This window comes from Myotis davidii, unplaced genomic scaffold (assembly GCF_000327345.1).
Source record: "Myotis davidii unplaced genomic scaffold, ASM32734v1 C62390082, whole genome shotgun sequence".
NCBI classification, from domain to species: Eukaryota; Metazoa; Chordata; class Mammalia; order Chiroptera; family Vespertilionidae; genus Myotis; species Myotis davidii.
In genome coordinates, this window is record NW_006344488.1 from 1 (window position 1) to 458 (window position 458).

The 458-nt window shown below is 60.5% G+C and overlaps 1 protein-coding gene across 1 annotated transcript; it reads left to right on the forward strand.

Moving 5' to 3' along the window:
* Nucleotides 1-6: 6 nt before the first annotated feature.
* Nucleotides 7-454, forward strand: LOC102768604 (tubulin alpha chain; the record flags this gene model as incomplete). Its single annotated transcript, XM_006777452.2, has 1 exon — nt 7-454. A coding segment is annotated over one exon (448 nt), but the record flags the coding sequence as incomplete, so codon positions are not given.
* Nucleotides 455-458: the final 4 nt, after the last annotated feature.

Below are 458 nucleotides of genomic sequence, written 5' to 3' on the forward strand. Positions count from 1 at the left end.
CGCATCCACTTCCCCCTGGCCACCTATGCGCCAGTCATCTCCGCAGAGAAGGCATACCACGAGCAGCTGTCGGTGGCAGAGATCACCAATTCCTGCTTTGAGCCTGCCAACCAGATGGTGAAGTGTGATCCCCGTCATGGCAAGTACATGGCCTGCTGCCTGCTGTACCGTGGAGACGTGGTGCCCAAGGATGTCAACGCTGCCATCGCTGCCATCAAGACCAAGCGCAGTATTCAATTCGTGGACTGGTGCCCCACAGGCTTCAAGGTTGGCATCAACTACCAGCCGCCCACCGTGGTGCCCGGAGGTGACCTGGCCAAGGTGCAGCGTGCCGTGTGCATGCTGAGTAACACGACCGCCATCGCCGAGGCCTGGGCCCGTCTGGACCACAAGTTCGACCTGATGTATGCCAAGAGGGCGTTTGTGCACTGGTATGTGGGCGAGGGCATGGAGGAGGG